The sequence below is a fragment of the Haliotis rubra genome, unplaced genomic scaffold, assembly GCF_003918875.1.
Source record: "Haliotis rubra isolate DU_JTF1 unplaced genomic scaffold, ASM391887v1 Scf56, whole genome shotgun sequence".
Classification (NCBI taxonomy): Eukaryota; Metazoa; Mollusca; class Gastropoda; order Lepetellida; family Haliotidae; genus Haliotis; species Haliotis rubra.
The window spans coordinates 832,559-852,968 of NW_025767257.1; the positions used below are offsets into that span (position 1 = coordinate 832,559).

A 20,410-nucleotide genomic window follows, 5' to 3' on the forward strand; every position below is an offset into this window, starting at 1 on the left:
CTTACTTCCGGTACCAGATTTCCAGTGACAAGCTGACAACCATGAGACCACTCGAAAGGTATGAAACGTTGTTTGTCACTGGAAGTACTAATTAAGGTCTCGCGAAGTGCCGTGACCTACTTACGGAGCCAATAGCGTCTGTTGTGGAGTGAACCATCTGCGGTAAGAGCACGTGCACTGCTGCCGAGGTTCCACAACTGCACACAAATCACAAGTTAGTAAAGTACATGCATTGTTTGGGGGCACACTTTGTGAAACACGTTCATGAGCTTGGCATTCCGCAACTGTGCAAATATTGTGGTCGCTCTTTGTTACAATCTGGATTAAGGAAACCAGGAACACCACCCTGTATTTCTTTAACACAGTTACATATATATATATATATATCTTTGTTTTTCATATTTCACTGGCACTGAACTTCAATTTCTTAAACACCATCAATTTAACCTTAAACATGCAACTCATCACTCACTTACAACACAGGCATATGGCGTTGAATGCATCAGACTATGATCATGTACATTGACATATTAGACAGACACAATACCAACGCACGCACACACATACCAGATTTTTTTTCGAGGATGAGACCGCCTCCGTGGTGTAGTGGTTAGAGCGTCCGCTCGGAGAGCGGAAGGTCGCGGGTTCGATCCCCGGCCGCGTCATACCAAAAGATGTTAAAATATATGGTATACTTGTTGGGCCCTGCCTGGCGCTCGGCATTAATGGGTGGAACAAGGACTGGTCGGCTCGGAGTTAGTATAATGTGTCTAAGTAGGGTATTCATGCTTAACTGCGGCATGGTATCTCAGTGAGCTGGCACTCTAGAACCAGTCTGGGCTAGTACAAGCACCCACACATGCACACGCATGCACGTCGTCATATGAGCGAAATATTCTTAGGTGCGGCGTTAAACCCCACTTCACCTCACCTTCGAGGATGTTGATTTTCACGATATTTAGCAACAGTCTTACCGTACGCGGTGAGTGTACACATGTGATCAGTTGCACGTGTGTTTCTCAAGAACTGACGTCAATGCAGCTTGCGTTTATTAAGATATAAACACACAAACCGATGTGCCCACAATGTAAATCGATGCACGCAAAACGTGCGCTTTGCTTTCTTCGTTTTTACCTCCATGTACTAGATCATTATTGAAACCATCTCTTGACAATAACTTTCCCGACAGCTTAAACACTGATCTATTAACTACAGACAACAACCTAAATCAGCGGCCTCCGTCAGCTCAATACATCATAGAAAATAGCCAGCTTGTTGGCTTGGTCTAATGTTTATTTTTTTAAATTATGTTTTTTCATTTCTTGTTTATTCTTTTTCTATACAAAAACGCAAAAAGAATTCTTACATTACTCCAAAACGCTATGTAAACACTTACAAACTGTATATTTAATATAATTCTTTTTATGTTGATCCCGAGACCTACTACAAAGGGGATTGGGTGGTCAGGTTCGGTGGATTGTGTCACGTGGTGGACGAGGCGTAGATGATTGCTCATGCTTTTGAGATTGAAATCTGTCCGGGGACATAAATATAAACTTGCTGACTGAGGCATTAGGTAGCACACACACACACACACACTGATGTTAAAACAGCTCGATAGCTGTCCAGATCATCCCCATGGTGTTGCCTTACATGTGCCAATGATTCAAATCTATCTTCGTTAATATCAGTGAGTGAGTACGGTTTTACGCCGCCTTAGCAATATTCCTGCTACATCACGGCGGGGGACACTAGTAATGGGCTTCACACATTGAATCGAACCCTTGTCTTCAGCGTGATGAGCAGAACCATAAGGCTACTAACCTGCCCCAAAACCCAACAGAGTTGACAGGCGCTCCAGTAGCTCGGCACAACAACTTAGACGTAGGTCGATAGCCCGTACTAGTTGTGTTCCCATAACTGATAATTATATTTGGGCATGACTATTTCCTGCCACATCAAGATCGATGAGTGAGTGTTGTCAAACGCCGCAGTCAGCAATATTCCAGTATGTGAATAAATTTTTGAGCCGACACACCCGTGATAGAAAGGATGAACAATTACCTATGGCATCTGGTTACGGTGACACGCAGGTGAACAGAGCGCGAGGACCCAGTTCAATCTGTGGGTTCAAATCCCCTTCCCTCCTTCCATCTAGTATGTCTCACAGTCCCTGAACCATATTACTTTCCCAACAGCCTAGCCTATATTCAGGGACTAAGCGTTAGTCTACCTTCCAACCGTCCCCAAGTATATGTGTATAGTCGAGTCCTTGTGTCCCCGCCTTTACAAATGGGGCACATGGTCAACAGAGGTGTGAATCCAACCTCACAAAACACCTTGGAAATAGAGTGAACAACATCGAAACATCTGAAGGCGTTGGGCTACGAGAAAGGTGTCAAGGGATCCACTTCAGGCGAGGCATACTTGTGTCCACCGCCATTATAAACGTGTTATCATCTTCATCCAGACAAAATGCATTATTTATCAGTTTGACGTCGAGTCTCACGCCTGTCCAGACTGTGAGCACACTTGTATCCAACGTAGCTGTATGAAGCATGTGTCCAACAGTAATGTCGTGAAATGTCTTTCTTGCAGGTCCATCTGTTGACAATACACAGGCATGAGTGGATATTCCACAGTTCTGTCTAACAGTTCCTGACTTCCACATTACAGTTTCCGTACCTGACACCAGAGACATGAAAAAACGTAAATCTCGAGATGGTTAATTCGCAAATACCACCACAGAAGTACCGAGGGGGTTTCATGCTGCACAGAAATAACACTACATTTCGACTCCGTCTGTTGACCAATTTCATTCTAAGTTTGGACGTCCCAATCGTGTTTGATTGGACGGTCATAGGTCGCTCAAAGATTAGCTGACGCGACCTTCTACTAGGGTTGGTTATCTGTTATCTGCTATCTGTTGTTACCTGTTGTTACTGTTCAGAAATATATTAAATTATCTCTCTTGCCTATGTTTACAAAATACTATTTTTCAATTACTTATACACGTCTACGAAATCACCGTATACGAACCACTCTAGGCTACGAATCCACCACGTCTACGAACTGGTTCAGCCTACGAAAACAATATGGCTGTATAACGAATTATACTGAGCCTAAGTTTACTTAGACTGATCTTATAACCCTCTTCACTTGCAAGAAAAACGTGTGAACATTTACTGTTTCAGCGTTTGAAATACGAGAATGTAATGTTCATCAGCGGTTCATTACCAATTATGCAACGTGAGGTGAGTAGGATGCTTTTACTACTAACATGTATCTTGGTGGGTAGCTTATCAAATCTGACAAATACAACCCAGGGGTTGATAGCGTGATGATCGATTCACATATTCGGGAAACACTAAAACACTCCCATTCATCAGTTTAGTTAGTTCATACAACGCGCTGGTGCTGCTTTCACCCCCTCACATTCACGTGGGGACTCATTTTAGTTTTGTTCTCCCAGGCAGTCAGAGAAGCTTGAGGACCTCTTTTAACTCCACCCTTACCAGTTCCCGTAGGGAAATATTTCCTGGCGCCGAGTCCCCACGGGGCGCCATTGTCAGTTGATCAGTACTCAATAAACGATAATGTATAGTAAACACACGTAGGATCAAGTCTTACTCTTCAATAAAGAATACAGATCGTGCGAGTCAGTCTGTGCGTTACGCGTGTTATCAGGCGACATTATATATCACACAACCGCCGCTCCACGTCAACCAAAGAAACTATACACATGCGAGCCTTTGTGAGTGAGTGTGTTTAGTTTTACGCCGGTTTTAGCAAAACTCAAGCAATATCACGGCGTGGGACCCCAGAAATGGGCTTCACACACTGTACCCATGTGGGAATCGAAGCCGGATCTTTGGGTGTGACGCGCGAATGCTTTAACCACAAGGCTACACCACCGCCCCCGGGCCATTCTGAACAACAGTAGCAGCGAGGGGAATGTCACAGAAGACTTATTATAAAGCCGGGCTTCCAAACGGGGTTGCGGCGTCATATCCATGTTGGTCGCGAGTAATTGTGCTCAGGTAGTGATATCCCCGCTAGGGTGGGAGGTCCATCACGTCACACATCGATCACTAGACTCAACACCTGCATTCAGGTTAAGGTAGAGTACAACCAGAAATTATTGAGAATTTAAGATTGTAATTTTTTATATTTTTTTCACTCATTCAGATTCAAAGACAGGTGAACAGTTGGTATTTTGTCAAGTCACCATGGGCAGCAATGCAGGCTTCAATGCGGCGGGGCATACTACTGATCAAAGAAGTTAGAAATTCGTGGTCAATGCTGTTCCTATATCGGACCACACCTCTTCTTTCATTTCAGCAATAATTGTCAGATTTTTCTTATTGACACTTTCCTTCATAAGTCCTCAAACATTTTCTATCGGATTTAGGTCAGGGCTATAGCTTGGCCAATCTTTGTGAATGCTTTGAACGATGTTTTGGGTCGTTGTCCTGCTGGAAAATCCAAATATTTCCATAGTACACGTGAGCAGATGCAAGTAAATGTCCCTCGAGAATATCTGTGTACCACTCACTGTTCATATTCCCTTCAAATACACAGAGGGGCGTTGCCCCTAACACAGATATGCCACCCCACACGTTAAATTCGGACTGTACTTTGGGCGCTGATACAAGGGTTTTTCAGTTTGTTTGGTCCAGAATTTCAGTGTATTAGGAAACAGCCACACAGAACTTTCATCTGAGAAAATAACATTGTTCCAGTTAAATTTTTTATGCTGTAAGCACCAGTTCAACCTTCGCTCCTTTTGTTCAGGTTTCATGATCGGTGATGGAATTCCTCGACGTTTCTGCCAACCCATTGCATGCAGCTCAGTTCTAATTGTCTCCTTACAGCCACAGTTCCTCTATCAATCATATCCAGCCTTAAGTTTTTCTAAACTCCTTCGTTTGTTTTTAGAAACAAGAATACCAAGCCACCTCCTGTCACCGACAGTCAGTTTTCTGGGCCTACCTGCGCCTCCCTGGTGCTCAATGCCATATCCATTTGCAATATGTTTCAAAACACGATAAACAGTGGACAAAGGGATGCCAGTTCTACTTGAAATCACTTTAGCTGATCTGATGTCCTTGTTTTAATACTCTAATATCAACTTCCTCTTCCCTCGCGAGACTTACAGGCTTTATATCCGGTGTGTGATAAATGATGGGCGGCGCCTTTGATTTTCCATCTTAACATGATATAATATACAACAATGAGTGAAGGCAAACTATATGTGAGTTTTGTATGATTTTCAGAAGTCCATGTACTATGATGGAGAAACAAGAAACTAAATACAGTTACCATAATTTATCCCTTTATTGATTAAGCATGTATACCAGTAAATCATATATTCAGTTAGTTCATATCAATAACCTCGTATTCCAGCCAAGGCCTAAATCGACTTGGCGAGCACACCTCGGTATAGTGCAAAGTCGTCTAGTTATATTCAGTATGCATGCACTTATTGTTTTCAGTAACACGCCATCTTCAGGCCTGACATAGTAATGTCTTCGCGCATGACCGGGGGCGGTTGTGGGTCAGCTTTAATTTATATCACAATAGCAATTGGTCCATTGGGAGGTCTGGCGTGGTGGTAATAGTGGAGTAATAAGTGGAGTAGTTGCTGATGGTGACCTGTCAGTGATGGGGCCTGGGGTGTATTTACATGCGAAAGGAACTGTCTAATATTTGTCCACACACTAGAATCTGCTGTGAGAATCATTACATAGAGGTCCGGGGCGGTGCCGGGTAGCCGAATGGTTAAAGCGTTAAATCGTCACGCCGAAGACACGTGTTCGATTCCCCATATGAGTACAATGTGTGAAGCCCATTTCTGGTGTCCGCCGCCTAGAGTCATAGTTCATATTTATCATTTTTCGTAGCTTTGCACAAACAAGTTCTGTTCTCTCCGTAGAGCGGAGAGTAGTGCTGATATGGACTCCAGCATAAACTACAGACCATTTAATAGGGAAAATAGTTTCTCCAAGATACAGGTTAGCAGGTAGGGATGCATTGCTACGTCCAAAGGTTACAGCAGCGCTTTTACCAACATTGTATTTTAGCTGCCACTTATTTGCATATAGTTCAGTCACCTTCAACAGTCTTTGGGGATCTGTTGGATTATTGGTGAGCAACGTTGTGTCATCGGCTAGTAGTATTCCTGGGCATTTCCCCCAAGGGAGACACAGACCGCAGCCAGTATCATTTAGTTCATGTAGTAGATCATTTATATATAGAGAGAAAATAGCCAGGCAGACAAAACACGACCTTGGCCCACGCCTTGTCTAATGCGAAATAGATCGGACTTAAAACCAGCAAAACTTACACATGAATGCATTAACTTTAGGATAGGCGTAGTATCCGCTAGAGTTTTCCAGTAATTCCAAGATTGTAGAGTTTGTAGAATAGACCGTCAAGCCAAACACGGTCAAATGCTTTCTCGTTATCAAGTAAAGCACAGTAGACAGGTGAATCCGTTTCATTATGGTATGCAATACTTTCTACAAGTGTGAGAACTGCTGTCTCAGCACTGAAGTCTTTTCTAAAGCCAAATTGGAAGTTGTGGGGAAACATTATATTTTCAGCTGTCCACTTTTCAATTCTGTTAAGGAGCAATCTTTCAAACAGTTTACTGAGAATCGACGTTAATGTTATTCCTCTGTAGTTGGACAATATCATGAACGGATCTACCTGCATACTTGACATGTTCATTAGCGAGTCCATCGGGCCCTGGGGCTTTGTTATGTTTAACCTTTGGACGACGGCTATAATCTCGCTGAGAGTGAATAGCTCATTCAGCGGTGAATACATGTCTCCTTCACATATACTTTTACTTTTCTCAAGACATTCAATATTTGATATTGAGCGCTCAATTTCTCCAGCAAAGTGATTATCAAAGCTACTTTCCATGTTTGGTACAGATAGATCCTTGAAGTATTGACCAAAAGTGTTATAGATATTTTCTGCTTTATTGCCTGCATGATTTTTGTATACGATACCGGTTACTAGACCTGTAGCTCATTTATACCTTTTTGTAAGCTTAAAATATTCATGTACGGCTATTTCCGCTGCCTGATGGATTACTTTCAGTCTATCATCTATGAGACTTTGCTTACACTGACGGTGTCTTTTTCTAAAGATACGTTTAGCTTCTTTGTATTTAGCATATTACACATTATTTCTGTCATGTACTTTCCCATTCTCAACCCAGAGTTTTCGTCTACTGCGCATATCATCATGCAGTTTATTTAGATCTTCTTCTTTCCGATATGGTTTCAGAAATGGTTGAAACCTTGATGACGGGATACTTATAGACGCACATGCATGTAGAATATCCGTTATGTGCTGATTGTACATTTCAATATACTCGGCATGGGACGAGAAGTGAGGAATGTCGTGTCAAACCGAAACCTAAGTCTCATTAACCTAATCAGACAATGACCTACTTTCAGCCGATCCGAATTTTCTCGTGTGAAAGTGAAAATAGACATCACAAACAACTATGGTTACACTGAATTCCAATTCCTTGTTTCATAAGAAAATGTTTTTTTACAAATGTGTTTGATTTTTAATTTTAATAACATCGTATTTCTATATTTTATGGCGAGATGTAGGCAGCATGACCTTAACTAAGCCGTCACAGATTGCCCCTGTTTGATGAGGTTGTAAAATGATTCACAATGCATCTGGCTCACTGGTTACACCTGTTATGTATTTTTTGCGCTTATTCAGAGTAGTTCTGTAACGCACAATGTGATTGATATAATATCAAGTTCGTACCAGACCGCCAAACGTTTCTAGTTAATTTCCAGATTTCCGTTTGTCAGAGCACGCTGTACGACAGAGCACGCTGCACGACGTGTTTGCAACGACTAGAAGGAGCGTAGTGTTGAAATATACAAGTGATTAGATGTATCAAATAATACTGATTAGTATCTATATATCCAATTAAACGAGTTGGTCTAAAAATTCTGCTGGACTGGTTATTGTACTAAGTTGCGCAATAGGACGGAAACCATTCAGCAGGAAACGAGACTGATGTGTAATCAATGTTTTGACTTGTATCGTAACGAAAGTAGTTTTCAGTTTCGTAACGATGAATCACACGGTCGACATCAGATGCCTTTCTCCAACTGAGCCTAGACCCACCATAAGACACGTATGGATAATCAATTTTAACACATACATGAATGGGTAGGTGATCAGACACATTGTATGATATGTTAGTATCGATGGTGTAGCCTATAACATAGTCATTGTTTCTAAATACATAGTCTATCATTGTTCTCGTACTAGCACTTTTGGCTGAGAACGTATATATGGATGGTGCTGTCATCACCACAGTCCAGTTGGCAGTCCAACTTTCCCGAGCAGTCACCAACTACATTTGATACACCGAAGGTCCAACCGATCATTTATGTCAGCATGTGACTCTTGAGCTGGCATTTCTGTTTCAGTTTCCACACCAAGGGTTTATGATAACGATATTTGACGTCTTGCAGGTTTCCATTGTCAAGAAGAAAGAGTACATCAACAGAAACCCAAGAACTTTACTTGAACCCCAGTCCGCCAGCAATAGCATCACATCCCTGTGCCAATATCAGTGCAGCAGAAAACCCACCGGTCGTTACGAGTAAACTGGAAGTTTTTGTGAGCTCCACACGAACGCGGTGTTATGTGGCCACATCTCAAGCAGCCGGAATACGGGTGGATGAAATATTGTGATGCTTTTGAGCCTGCGTGTTGCGGGGGACGTTAGCCCGAGAGAGTTGTCTGTAAGACGTATGAACTGTCTGTGGGTTTCATAACCCGTGAAGGGAATATTTCATCATTTAAAGCTCAAAATAAAAAAACTTGTTAAATTAAATCTCACAGTGAAAGTAGTGTGTGGATTGGTATGGAAATAGGTGATGACGATGAGAGGTGGATTGCGGCATTATGTTAGCGAGAAAATAGCGCAAGACGTCCCATGGCCTGCACGCGTAGTTCGCACGGGTAAAACTGTTGGAACAAATATGACTTCCACGGGCTTCCGTGACGACAACATCTCCTCATTAACAGAAAAGCCTGTTGTGGCATGGCACATAGTGACAGTTACCATATATGGACGTCCACACAAAGGTACCAGACTTGCACCTTTAAATTAGCATGCACTGTAGTCGTCTACACTGTCGACCCGTGAAGGTCCGGGTTACAATATTGATCTTCAGTAACCCATGCTTGTCGTAAGAGGCGACTAACGGGATAGGGTGGTAAAGCTCGCTGACTTGGTTGACACATGTCATCGATCCCCATTTGCGCAGATCGACGCTCATGCTGTTGATCACTGAATTGTCTGGTCCATACTCGATTATTTACAGACCGCCGCTATATAGCTGGAATATTTTTTGCTGAGTGCGGCGTAGGATCAGGTCACTCTAGAAGGTATCAGTTCTAAGATCAAGTCACTCCAGCAGGTATCAGTTCAAGGATCAGGTCGCCCTAGAGGGTATCAGTTCTAGGATCGGGTCACCCTAGAGGGTATCAGTTCTAGGCAAGGATCAGATAACTCTAGAGGGTATGAGTTCTAGGATCAGGTCACCCTAGAGGGTATCAGTTCTAGGATGAGGTCACCCTAGAGGGTATCAGTTCTAGGGTCCGGTCACCCTAGAGGGTATCAGGTCTAGGATCAGACCACTCTAGAGGGTATGAGTTCCAGGATCAGGTCACCAAAGGGGGTATCAGTTCTAGGATCAGATCACCCTAGAGGGTATCAGTTCTAGGATCAGGTCACCCTAGGGGGTATCAGTTCTAGGATCAGATCACCCTAGAGGGTATCAGTTCTGGGAGCTGGTCACTCTAGAGGGTATGAGTTCTAGGATCAGATCACCCTAAGGGGTATGAGATCTAGGATCAGGTCACCCTAGAGGGTATCCGTTCTAGGATCAGGTCACCCTAGAGGGTATGAGTTCTAGGATCAGGTCACCCTAGGGGGTATTAGTTCTAGGATCAGGTCACCCTAGGGGGTATGAGTTCTAGGATCAGATCACTCTAGAGGGTATGAGTTCTAGGATCAGGTCACCCTAGGGGGTATCAGTTCTAGGATCAGGTCACCCTAGAGGGTATCAGTTCTAGGATCAGATCACTCTAGAGGGTATCCGTTCTAGGATCAAATCACCCTAGGGGGTATCAGTTCTAGGATCAGATCACTCTAGATGGTATGAGGTCTAGGATCAGATCACTCTAGAGGGTATGAGTTCTAGGATCAGGTCACTCTAGAGAGTATGAGTTCTAGGATCAGGTCACCCTAGGGGGTATGAGTTCTAGGATCAGGTCACTCTAGAGGTATGAGTTCTAGGATCAGGTCACCCTAGGGGGTATGAGTTCTAGGATCAGGTCACCCTAGAGGGTATCAGTTCTAGGATCAGGTCACCCAAGGGGGTATCAGTTCTAGGATCAGGTCACCCTAGAGGGTATCAGTTCTAGGATCAGGTCGTCATAGAGGGTATCAGTTCTAGGATCAGGTCATTCATGAGTGATACTATACCTGGACAGGATCACTCCAGAGTGATATTTACGCGGAGTGATTCTATCCTGCCATCCCAGCAACTGCGAGAGGTAATAGCTCATTAGCGCCTTGAATACAAAATTTGTGTACGTTTTTGTTTTCTTTTAGTTGTTGCTGGTATTGTATACACGTTGCTAAATATAGCCTCTTGTAGTCACCTGACTGCCAACCTTCACTCGGAGTGAAACTACGTGATCAAAACCCGATGACGTTTATTGCTAGCAACATGGGTATTTCAAGAAACTCGCATTTTGCGTTCCTTTTCATTATCGTAATTAATATCTAATAGCCTAAAAGTCGCTAATATATTAGCATATGATACATGCACTTATCTCCGTCAATAACTAATCGTGGTATTTAGTGATTCTATTACTAGTGGCGAGGACTACAGTATCAGCTGTTATTAGAATTCTTACTTACAATACTGACATTTTATGAGTCAAAGTGAATATTCATGACGTTACGTTTAGATTTGCCCTATATCCCTCTGTACATTCAGCGTTGTTTGTTCGATTGACTGTACCGGAGTCATAATTTGCTTTTGTGGTCAAGTCACACGTTCTGGCATTACCGAGTGACGCGGGAAAATATTCCCAGCACACCAGAGTGTGTTCTTCCTCCACCACCACACCGTCTCAAAACAAACCTAACACTCAGCGTTTTCGATCGATGGGAGGAAGATCATTACACTGCTGCAGAAGGATACACGCTCCATACGTTAGATTCTGTGTCGTCTGCCGCGCAGGCGCAGACGTAGCCACCAGTTCCACGCCCAAGGCAAGCGTGAGTAACAGTTGGTTGTAACACAGTGAAAAAGGCGAGTGTGAGAATTTGCTACACCAGCAAGTTGAAGGAAGGTTGGCCAGCAAGCGACGAGCAGCAACATGTCGAGTCAATGGCAGCACGGACTATGCGGATGTTTTGACAACTGTGGATTATGCATTATTTCCTATTTTGCACCATGTTACAGGTTTGGGAAGAACGCTGAAGCGGTTGGAGATAGCTGTGTCTTGTGTGGCCTTCTGTTCTTAGTTCCCGGAGTTGATCTGGTTTTAGGAGCTGTGATTAGAGGAAAAATTCGAGAGTCTAAAGGAATCGAAGGAAGTTTTGTGTCAGATTTGTTGATGTGGTGCTGCTGTCCATTCTGTGCTCTTGTCCAAGAGGCTCAAGAAGTGGATGGAATGGTCCCTCAAGCTATAGCGAGGGAGTAACTCACCATCGTCTGCATGCCTTAAGAACTCCCGCCAAAATGCAAGTAGTATTCAGTCCTTGCATGCACCTTCCATGAAGCTTGGATAGTGTTAACGTGAGGTTCTTCTGCAAGACGAGATGAGTACCGTTTCGGTGTAAGCTGTCAGCCCTGTTTTAAGCTGGTGCTAGGCTGTCGTAGCAAGCTACCATACCCTATCATATATCCAGTCAGACATTATGTTCGCTGTATGCTAAATGATACACTGATGGCACTGATGCCACCTCGGAACAAGAACAGACTATATGTTAAACGGATCATTTGTATGTCTCTGCTGATATTTTTGTAAACTCGTTTACAGGCCTGTCTTCGATTCAGAATGCAGACAATGACGTATGGTACTGGCCATACAAAGTGACATTTATGCTTCCATTTCTTTTTCTAATGTTCCAACATTTATGAAATCATGCACATTTCATCTATTTTGCCATGTTTTTAACAGCAGAAACTATGTTAACACAGTCAAAACAAGCCATCCTCAGTACTTTATGTGTGTATATAAATGCCAAATGACCCCGGTTCAAGTCAGGATATTTTACTTCCAGTGGATTTATTTTCTGAAGCAATTTTTCAAACCGATGTCGTAACCTAGCATTGAGTGATCATTCTGTAACAGCAAGCATCATTTACGGCACATACTGATATTCAGTCGACAGTCTAATCTATGTATTGATGTTACGTTCGCCTTAGTATATCCGAAGCTGCTGTGTACTATAAAGTACTGTTTTGAGCATTCTGTGTCGATCACAGAATATATTGTTATCGTACACGATCATGTCAACCTTTTGTATTAAAGGGAGATAACTGCTGTTTCTATTTTCGTATATTTCGGTAGCAGCCATATATATATACATATGATATACCCATTTTTATCCTCATATTTCGTTCTTGAAAGATGTATGTTATTTCAACGTCATTCTTATCAATGATGATTTCTTTATGCTATATAAATAAATGCTAAAACTATAATCGTTGTGTCGTGGTTTTATCCACATCAGATGAGATTCACGTGGCTGTTTATTGTGTGGATACATGCTGTTAGTGTTGGTGTGGTTTCACGGGTGCATGTATAATGTATTCACAGTAGAACAGTAGAACTGATATTATAGGGACAGTTACTGATAAGCATTTATGAACCTTGCATGTTATGCAGCTTAGTTGTGAAAGTATCCAATCTGTCTGGCTCATAAGCGCATATTTCAAGGTTTAGTCAGCAATGTTGTAGCTCACCTGTGCGGAATGAGACACTCTTACACAGCTAGCCGGGGTAGAATTGGTCTTCGGCAATCCGTGCTTGTAAGAGGCGAGTAACGGGATCGGATGGTCAGGCACGCTGATTTGGTTGACACATGTCATCTTATCTCAGTTGTGTAGATCTATGCTCATACTGTTGACCACTGGATTGCAGACCGCCGCTTTATAGCTGGAACATAGCTGAGTGTGGCGTTACTCAACAAACGAACAAACAAGAGGATTAGCACAGCTTAGGATGATTGTGAATCCGTTAAATGGCACGCTCGTTATGCTGAAGAACTGTGTTTGGTTCTCGCCATGAGCACAATGTGTATCAGCGTGGCATTTCATCATATAGTTGGTGAGTGAGTGAGTGAACTGGATAGAACAAACACTGATGTCTCTCGCACATGGTGCCTGGTATTGACAGGTAGTTATGACAGTGCGCGAAAAGTGTTTGTGCATAAGTGATTTGTATTAGTTTGTCTTGGTCCAGAAGCATTGGACTTGTGTCGGTTGTTGAGACAGTGGCGACATGATGTCCCTTGTATACAGTTTACAATCCCTATATACGGGTGGTTTGACGGTGCTGGTGTGACGTGCATAGTTCGCTTTCTTCATCGTACACCCCAAGACCCTGAAAATGTCAGGGGATAAGTGATACCAAATATTCAATGTTTGTGATAAATGCCGACATTCTTTAGATGTCTCTTTGTCACCTAGATGGCATGGTTCCATGCTCGTGTATTCAGTGACAGTTGGGCGAAGTCAGCTGTTCAGGTTCACCGTGATACCACCGGAATAATGCTGACTCCGGCGTTAATCAACTTTCATTAATTCAGCGTTCGTGACGGAGACCTGCTTGTCGACTTTGTTATCTACTTGTACTAGGAATAAGTAGCATGATGTCAATCATTGGATTGTTTGGTTCAGACTCGATTATTTACAAGCTGCCGTCAAATAGCAGTAATATTGCTGAGTGGGGCGTTAAACGGCAAACAAACACATGAGCAGGAAGGGCAATTATGTGTTCGGCAGTTCCGGCGTCACTATAGCTAGTGGTCGCCCTAAAGTAAACGGATGCAGGAATGTTATGATCACTCATGATATACGTCATTATGTGTGAAGTACAAGCTGTGTGCTTTTCTTGTCTGCCACATTAATCGTGTCTGTGGTGAGGGACATTTAAGTCGCATCCTTGGAATGTTAAATAGGCGACCAGTTAACCTGTGAACGGTATTGCAATGGATAATTGATAGAGCAATCAAATATAACATTTGAATGGTACTGCACCATAATGGTTCAGTGAGGCTGAAAGTTAACCTTCTGCAAGACGATTTCTATTAATACGTCATGCCTACCGTATATATTATAATAAGTATCGACTAACTGTACGTCGCTTCTTAATCATCGTCCGTCATCTTCAGTACAAAAGTATAATAAATTAATTACTTAAAAACGATCACAGAGAAGTAATTCTTCTCTAACCAGTGATATCATATCGTGTTTATTAAACGGATAATTAATGCATATTTTCGAACCAGTTATACATTTTGTTTCCTTAATGGAACGTTTATGGCTCAGAAAATGTTATGTGGGTTCAAATGAGGTGAGATCATTACGCTTCAAGCTGATTTCCGTTTGCTGACCGCGTTTCGTTAACCCTGTGACTTCTGTATTGTCACTACAAAAACAAATGGCGATAGTGAGCCCCGATCGTGTTGTTTAGCACGTGTTTGTTGATGAGCTTTTGGAGGGAATGTAAACTATTTTGACGGCTTTGGTACTATATACAGAGCATTCTCGAGCCAACGCCGGAACATAACAGTTTGGTGAGAAATAAATAAGTTGTGGTCTTGCGCCAATCAAAGTCACGTGACTTGCCACCCTCATCACGGGTTCAATATTATATTTAGCTCACCTGACGTGTGCTGGAGGCTAACTGCCTTAGTGTTCACAATCTTCAGACAACAGAAAACGTCTACTTGGAGAAGCCTGGGTTATATCGAAATGTGTCACTGTTTTAGTGCATGCTGTAGTTTAACCTGTGATTAATATAGAAACGAAAGTTTTGTCTTGTGAGTGAGCTTAGTTTTACGCCGCTTTTAGCAATATTCCAGTAATATCACGGTGTGTAACACCAGAAATAGGCTTCACACATTGTACCCATGTTTGTCTTGTGTAGTTCGTTAAAATGCTTTTTCTCCAGTTCACGGTCCCAAATAGAGATGTATGATTGTCGCAACGAGTGTGCAACCTAGTGCTGAACGTTTAACCAACGTGCAGTATATTTGAACATACGAGATATGTGACGCAATGGCAAACCTATGGACATACGAGATATGTGACGTAATGGTAAACCTATGGACATACGAGATATGTGACGTAATGGCAAACCTATGGTCATACGAGATATGTGACGTAATGGCAAACCTATGGACATACGGGATATGTGACGTAATGGCAAACCTTTGGACATATGAGATATGTGACGTTATAGCAAACCTATGGACATACGAGATATGTGACGTAATAGCAAACCTATGGACATACGAGATATGTGATGTAATGGCAAACCTATGGACATATGAGATATGTGACGTAATGGCAAACCTATGGTCATACAAGATATGTGACGTAATGGCAAACCTATGGACATATGAGATATGTGACGTAATGGCAAACCTATGGACATACGAGATATGTGACGTAATGGCAAACCTATGGTCATATGAGATATGTAACGTAATAGCAAACCTATGAACATACGACATATGTGACGTCATGGCAAACCTATGGACATACGAGATATGTGATGTAATGGCAAACCTATGGACATACGAGATATGTGACGTAATGGCAAACCTATGGACATACGAGATATGTGACGTAATGGTAAACCTATGGACATATGAGATATGTGACGTAATGGCAAACCTATGGTCATACAAGATATGTGACGTAATAGCAAACCTATGGACATACGAGATATGTGACGCAATGGTAAACCTATGGTCATACGAGATATGTGACGTAATGGCAAACCTATGGACATACGAGATATGTGATGTAATGGCAAACCTATGGACATATGAGATATGTGATGTAATGGCAAACCTATGGACATACGAGATATGTGATGTAATAGCAAACATATGGACATACGAGATATGTGACGTAATGGTAAACCTATGGTCATACGAGATATGTGACGTAATGGCAAACCTATGGACATACGAGATATGTGATGAATTGGCAAACCTATGGACATACGAGATATGTGATGTAATAGCAAACCTATGGACATACGAGATATGTGATGTAATGGCAAACCTATGGTCATACAAGATATGTGACGTAATGGCAAACCTATGGTCATACAAGATATGTGACGTAATGGCAAACCTATGGTCATACGAGATATGTGATGTAATGGCAAACCTATGGACATACGAGATATGTGATGTAATAGCAAACCTATGGACATACGAGATATGTGACGTAATGGCAAACCTATGGTCATACGAGATATGTGATGTAATGGCAAACCTATGGACATACGAGATATGTGATGTAATAGCAAACCTATGGACATACGAGATATGTGACGTAATGGCAAACCTATGGTCATACAAGATATGTGATGTAATGGCAAACCTATGGACATACGAGATATGTGACGTAATGGCAAACCTATGGACATACGAGATATGTGACGTAATGGTAAACCTATGGTCATACGAGATATGTAACGTAATGGCAAACCTATGGATATACGAGATATGTGACGTTATGGCAAACCTATGGTCATACGAGATATGTGACGTAATGGCAAACCTATGACATACGAGATATGTGACGTAATGGCAAACCTATGACATACGAGATATGTGACGTAATGTAGAACACGTGAACATATGTGACATAACGTAGACGATATGGGTATGTGTGACATGTGCTGTGATGTTTAACCTATTGACATAAAGTGACACGTGACGTGATGATAAATGCATTGTGTATATAGTGGTGTACTTTGACTCCGATTAACTATTGCATTCTAAATGTTCAGTACAATGTGAGAAACCTACGATCTCCCCAGTCTTGATATTGCTGGAATAGTACTAAAACCAAACTCACTCAATGTTGAGGCATGCTTCAAATATTAAACAGTTCCATAAGCAAACTTCTACTGAAATTAGATTCCGCCGGAAGATTTACACTTTCTCATAAGCATTGTTTATGAATCATATTATGTTTGTCAAGTCAAGTCACACATGCCACAAGGAGGGTCAACAGAGATTTTCACTGATCTATTTATATAGGTCTTCAGCACAGGTCACAATTTTTTCCCTTAAATCTTTAATCCTCGCAAAGACACGAGGGCCTGTGGTTTTCAGTGGTCTTTTCATATAGGTTTTCATTGATCTTTTTATATAGGCCTTTCACTCCCAGTGGAATATATTTCGTTAGCCATTCAAGACTGAATATTCTATGAAGTTGACGTTTTGTATTTAATTACTAAGTGAGGTGGGTGTATCAAGGTGGAAATCATGTTTTACCAAGTGATGTAGTTATCTAAATTAGTATGTTTTACTGTCTGGCGAAGGCTTACCTAGTCTCATATGTATCCTTCCACACATATATTATGTAGATATCCTCACACAATTATTTACAGACTTACATCATATAGCTGGAACACAGCACAGTAAGTGTGTGAGTGAGTGAGTGATCTGGGGTTGAGCAACTTCTCTTTACTCTTTGATATTTAAGAACACAATCTGCCCCAGTGTATAGTCTAACCATTACGTCACCGGACATATCAGCCATATATTACCTATTACCGTCACGGAGGACAGGAACCATGCAAGGGAAGATAGGAATAAAGCACTTTAAACGGTGAACATTTCCTTATTAAGTCACACGCTGGCTTCACCCACAGTGTTATTGACTGGTGTGACGTTATGCTAACGTTTTAGAAATTACACTCAGTGAGTGAGTTTAGTTTCACGCCGCTTTTAGCAATATTCTAGCAATATCACGGCGGCGGACACCAGAAATGGCCTTCACACATTGTACCCATGTGGGGAATCGAACTCGGGTCTTCGGCGTGACGAGCGAACGCTTTACGACTAGGCTACCCCACCGCCTCTAAATTACCCTCAGACCAGATTGGTAATTAAACGCCATATACCACCGTAAGTATCACCGCCGGGCCTGGGATATAATCGTCCCGCGTCATGTAAATGTAATGTTAATCATACGACGTAACCGCCGTCCGGGCAGCAGCGGATACTGACCGAGGATGTTTGATGATCGATAGCTCCAGCCAGTCTCCATATCTTTCTCCTTTCATTTGGCATCCCTCCATGTACGAGATAAAACAACAGAGATACTGACGTGTATAAACCGACTACTGACATACCTTGCATCGACAATTGGGACTGACCCGATTACCAGGAAGCACACGAGCCCTCAAGTGTCAGTAACCTCTCTATAATTCTTTCGAATACAGCATTCGGGGCACCCAGTTCACAATGATATGAAGCACCCACCAGCCATCAATGTTGGCAGATTTTCCCCAACAGCTGTAAAACCCCATTTATTCCGGTATTGATAAACCAGAAGCCATAATTTCCAACATCGCTACTTCATCGTGATAAAGACATACATGCCGTCGGAATCGTAAATTGACTTGGAATGTAGATGATTTTGGTACTTTGGTAAAGGAACAAACGATTTTAACGTATTAGGAAGTCCATTGGAATTCTTTGGCTGGTTGAAGTGATTGTTAATGCATCAAATGTGGTTCAGTGCCTGATTTAGTACCAGTAGTCTTTAACTAGGGGCATTCATGGAAATGGCGGACCCAAGACAACGCTGGACTTGTGGCGATTACAATGCTGACCCCTGTCACAACTGAGGAGTCCGGTCTATGATAACCTGGAAAAGCATATTTTGGTGTCCCGGTGTGAGGGGTCGATAAACTGCTAGTATTGACCACTACTATCTGGCTACAGACAATGAGTATGGTTTATCGGCCGTGGTCATATGGCCGTAACTTTGATAATTATATGTCGTAAAATGCCCATTCAATCACGGTATGAACGATGTTTCTAACACTGCATGTAATGAAATCTTCACCTGCTCGATGTTGCTTCCATCTTTATCCACAATTTATTGATAGCAACTTGATCTCGGCTTCACCTAATGTTATCTAATAAGTTCCTTACGGGGGCACTTTAAAGTGATTATGTTGTGGGAGAAGTCGATAAAAAGAAATACAAGCATTATTTAGAAGATAAACATCCTGTGTTAAAAAATAAGAGGTATATAACAAAATTATAATAGCCCTAAATTTGATTTAATACCGAACGCGTAGCGTGAGGTTTTAAATAAAAATAATTAGAGCTATTATAATTTCGTTATATACCTCTGATTTTCCAACACAGTACGTTTATCTCCATTCTACCATAACCGCGTTATTAAGATTTTGCAAAAATACATACTGTGTTGGAAAATCAGATGTATATAACGTGATTATATACCTCTGAATGACTTTGATTAACCAATCACAATCCAGTATTTACTGAAGTCATGGTAGAATTGAAAATATTATCACAGATGTCTGCTTGAAATATAAATGTATTTTGGTATGGTGAAGAATTTGAAAATCCAAAATCTGTAAATGTTTTGTCACTGTGAAGTACATTTGGCGACATTATTCACTCGATGATGGAACGTTTCAATTAGATTCAATGAGAGAGGGGGAAAGAGAAAGAGAGGGAAAGAGAGGGGGAGAGAAGAGGTGATCAAGGGGGAGGAGGGAGAGAGACGGGGGTAGAAAGAAAGACAGTGTGTGAGTGATTTAGTTTAGTTTTACGCCGTTTAGTTTTAGTTTAGTTTAGTTTTAAATTATTTTTTTAGCAATATTCCAGCAATATCACGGCGGGGGACACCAGTGATGGACTTCACACACTGTACCCATGTGGGGAATCGAACCCTGGTCTTCAGCGCGACGAGTGAACGCTTTAACCACTAGGCTACCCCACCGCCCCGTAGAGAGAGAGAGAGGGGGGGGAGAGAGAGAGAGAGAGAGGGGGTGATATGTAGTGGGAGGGTTAGAGAGAGCGAGAAAGAGAGAGGGGGAGGGTAGGGTGAAATATAGAGGAAGACGTGGAGAGACAGAGGGAGAGAGAGAAAGAGATAGAAATAGAGAGAGAAGAAAGAAAGAGAGGGAGAGAGTAGGGTGATATGTAGAGCGAAAGGTAGTGAGAATGAGATAGAGAACGTTTAATGGAACAATAGACAGGGCATGAGACAAACAGATACAATGATTAAACAGTGAAGACACTCTGTATAAT

The 20,410-nt window shown here is 42.0% G+C and overlaps 1 protein-coding gene across 1 annotated transcript in view; it reads right to left on the reverse strand.

Annotated features, from left to right (window-relative positions):
• The window catches only part of LOC124253981, a 34,703-nt gene that overhangs the window by 1,816 nt on the left and 12,477 nt on the right, over positions 1–20,410 (reverse strand). Inside the window, exon 5 of the mRNA XM_046687835.1 lies at positions 125–197. Within this exon, the coding sequence (XP_046543791.1) occupies positions 125–197 (73 nt within the window). The remainder of the gene's footprint in view (positions 1–124; positions 198–20,410) is intronic.